At 39.4% G+C, this 3,405-nt stretch overlaps 2 protein-coding genes across 4 annotated transcripts in view; both read right to left on the bottom strand.

Moving 5' to 3' along the window:
• The window catches only part of LOC106879000 (G-protein coupled receptor 183-A), a 269,907-nt gene that overhangs the window by 123,327 nt on the left and 143,175 nt on the right, over window positions 1-3,405 (bottom strand). The gene's annotated exons all lie outside the window — the stretch shown is intronic.
• The window catches only part of LOC106879014 (malonyl-CoA-acyl carrier protein transacylase, mitochondrial), a 6,585-nt gene continuing 3,222 nt past the window's right edge, over window positions 43-3,405 (bottom strand). The window contains exons 3-5 of one of the 2 annotated variants that reach the window (XM_014928427.2): window positions 3,274-3,361; window positions 2,069-2,289; window positions 43-1,079 (exon numbers count right to left, since the gene is read on the bottom strand). In XM_014928427.2, coding sequence (XP_014783913.1) covers window positions 678-1,079; window positions 2,069-2,289; window positions 3,274-3,361 — 711 coding nt within the window. In that variant the 3' untranslated portion in view covers window positions 43-677. The remainder of the gene's footprint in view (window positions 1,080-2,068; window positions 2,290-3,273; window positions 3,362-3,405) is intronic. The other variant, XM_014928419.2, reaches the window with a different exon arrangement.

Raw genomic sequence — 3,405 nt, 5'->3', positions numbered from 1 at the left:
ATATATATATATATATATATATATATATATATATATATATATATATATATACACACAATGTGTATTCCTATATATTTATATAGACATGTATAAAACATATTTTTGTATTGTATAAACATGTAAAATAAATGAGAATTATTAAAAACATTTAAACTACTGAAAAATTTGAGGTTTTTTTGCTTTTTCATCATTAATGTAAGTGACCTAACGGTTCAAGAATTACACTCATCATGAGATTGTGGTTTCAATTCCTGCACTGGGTGTTGTATTCCTGAGCAAGGGCAAAATACTTCATGTTGCTCCAGCTTTTCAATAAATGAACAATATTGGGTTAAAAACCCATTGGAGAGAAGAAGTCAAAGGCTGACCTCCTGGGGCTCAAACTCACTGCAGCTTGTTAAGAAACTTTTTACAATATACAATGAAACCATCTTTGATAACCTGTGTGTGTGTGTGTGGTTACTGATGTGAATCAGTGCGTCCAGTTTTGTTCCTTCACGCCTAAACAGTAAACCCTATACATTTGATAAACAGGGACAAATAAAAATAAAAGAAAAAGTACCAGACAGAAATAACTAGTAAGGGGTCAATATGACGAACCAAAAACCTTTCAAAGTGGTGCCCCAGAATGGCCATGGTCCAACAAATGAAAGACTGAAAGGATGAGAAAACTCTTATCAAACGTCTACACTATGATAATTTCCATAAGCCTTTAAGTTCACCATTCTCAATAGAGTCCCTAATTGCTTGCCTGGCCCCAGTTCATACGTGTGAGGGAATTTTGCTGCCGACTTGTCCCTTGAATACAGGACATGCAAGATCTGCTCCCATTTGACAGCAGATGTGAGATGTTTTCTCAAAAGTTTCTTCATCCCTTTCGGAGAATTCAGGTACATTTTGGCCTTGACGTTGGAATAAACTGGGAATAGCGGTTCTCTGATCTCCAAATTCTTCAGGGCTTCAGCAAACGATGGCACAGACGGTTCCATGATAGGGGTGTGGAAAGCCCCACTGACCGGAAGTCTCTTCGTACGACGAATTCCAAAATCCTTCATGTTGTTTTCAATAAAGCTCAGTGCCTTAAATGGAGAAGAAAATTTTGAAGAATTAGAAAAAAAAATTTTTTTTTTTTCATTTTGTCATGTCTAAGGAGAGTCATTATACCAATATAATTAACACACACACTGGTTCAATTCCACTCCTCTTCTTTATTATTAGTCAATTGGTAAAATATCCAACTAACTAATTTGTTTTGTTTGTCAAAACTCTTTCATTGCTACTTACAATCTCTTCAATCACTACCATGTTTTCCAAAATAAATCAGAAATAAAATTACATTCTGCTAAGCATTAAATATTGTAGGAGCAGCTGTGTTTGTGTGGTAACAAGCTTATTTCTAAACTATATGGTCTTGGGTTCGGTCCCACTGCACAGCACCTTGAGCAAGTGCCTTCTACTATAGCAGTGGTTTTTAACAGAGATTTTCGAGCGAGTTCGTTGCCAGTGCCCCTGGACTGGCTCTTGTGCGGGTGGCACATAAAAGACACCATTTTGAGCGTGGCCGTTGCCAGTACTGCCTGACTAGCTTTGTGCGGGTGACATGTAAAAGCACCCACTACACTCTCTGAGTGGTTGGCGTTAGGAAGGGTATCCAGCTGTAGAAACTCTGCCAAATCAGATTGGAGCCTGGTGCAGCCATCCGGTTTCACCAGTCCTCAGTCAAATCGTCCAACCCATGCTAGCATGGAAAGCGGACGTTAAACGATGATGATAATGATGTTTATGACGATGAGGATCACAATGGAGGTGGACTATGATGACAATGATGATGATGACGATGATTTCTCAACACAGACCTACCCTCTAAGGCCACAGATTTCAGGGCTTGGCACAGAGATAATCAAATCAAACGTCTTTTTTTTTTTTTGTCTTTATTGGCTGTTTTTGGCAATGATGACAATCCAACGAGATTTAATTAAACACTGACCATAACAGGGTTACCACGGACAATGATGACGGCTATGATGACAATGATGACGGCTACAACAACAACAAGAAGAATACTCACCATATCATGGCCAGCAATGACTTTGCAGTCTGGATAGAGGTAATTAGCAATCTGGCACACGGGCCCGTGGAGGTCGTATTTCTGCTTGCAAACTTCCTTAGCGACCTGCATGGCAAGGCCCAGCTTGGATCTGTGTGTACAGAATACAGACATCATCCCACTGGGAGTCTCTTCTGAAGCCGCCTGCATGCCTTCAGCACGGACTTTGATTAGTTTTACAGCTAGTAAGAAAGAGGCAGAGAGAGATTATGGTGTTGTTATAGTTAAAACATATACGTGTGTGTGTGTGTGCATGTCTTTCTGCCTGTGTTTATCCTCTACAACTGGTTGACAACCGGTGTTGGTGACTTTACACCCTTGTAACTTAGTGGTTTGGCAAAAGAGACCAATAGAATAAATAACAGGCTTAAAAAAAGAAGAAATAAGTACAGGAGTTGATTCATCTGACTAAAAATTCCTCAAGGCAGTGCCCCAGCATGGTCACAATCTAATGACTGAAACAAGTAGAAGATAAAAGATGGGCTTCCATACAGTTTCCATCAACCAAATTTTCCTCATAAGGCATTGGTTACCCCAAGATTACAACAGAAGACATGCACTGGGATTGAACCTAAAACCTGCTGGTTGGGAAGTAAACATTTTAACCATACACCCATGCTCACAACATTTACATTTTACATGTTTCAATCATTCACATGCAGCCATGCTGGAGCACTCGCATTAAAGGTTTTAGCCAAACTGACACCAGGACCCCTTTTGTTTTGTGTTTAAGTCTGGTTCTTATTCTATTCGTCTCCTTGCTGAACTGCAAAGTTACGGGTCATAAACAAACCGACATTGGTTGTCAAGTGGCAGCAGGGAATACACACACACACACACACACACACAACAGGCTTCTACACAGTTTCTACTAACCAAATTCATTCATAAGGTACTGGTTGGCCAGAGGCTATAGAAGAAGGCATTTGCCCAAGGAGACACACAGAGGGACTGAAGCACATGGTTGCAAAGCAAGATTCTTAATCTCACAGCCATACTTGCATCGAAATAATTAATAAATAAAATAAAAAAACACAGCAAAAAGAATACTGGAACCCCCCCCCAAAAAAAAACAACCCATCCCTCACAGGATTTGAACCCCTGCCCACTAGGTTGGCTCAATTATTGCCTTATTCCTCTCATCATAAAAACGTAAAATGTCTTACCATCTTCAAAATCTAAAACTCCAGCAAAGACCAGGGCAGAGAATTCCCCAACACTAAATCCAGCGGTTGATATACATTTCTCAATTACCTGAAAAATATTTAGAGATATATTTACTTTTATTATCTCCTAAT

The sequence above is a fragment of the Octopus bimaculoides genome, chromosome 15, assembly GCF_001194135.2.
Source record: "Octopus bimaculoides isolate UCB-OBI-ISO-001 chromosome 15, ASM119413v2, whole genome shotgun sequence".
In the NCBI taxonomy this organism is placed as follows: domain Eukaryota; kingdom Metazoa; phylum Mollusca; class Cephalopoda; order Octopoda; family Octopodidae; genus Octopus; species Octopus bimaculoides.
The sequence above is the reverse complement of the archived record's forward strand: the minus strand, read 5'-3'. Positions and strand labels throughout refer to the sequence as shown.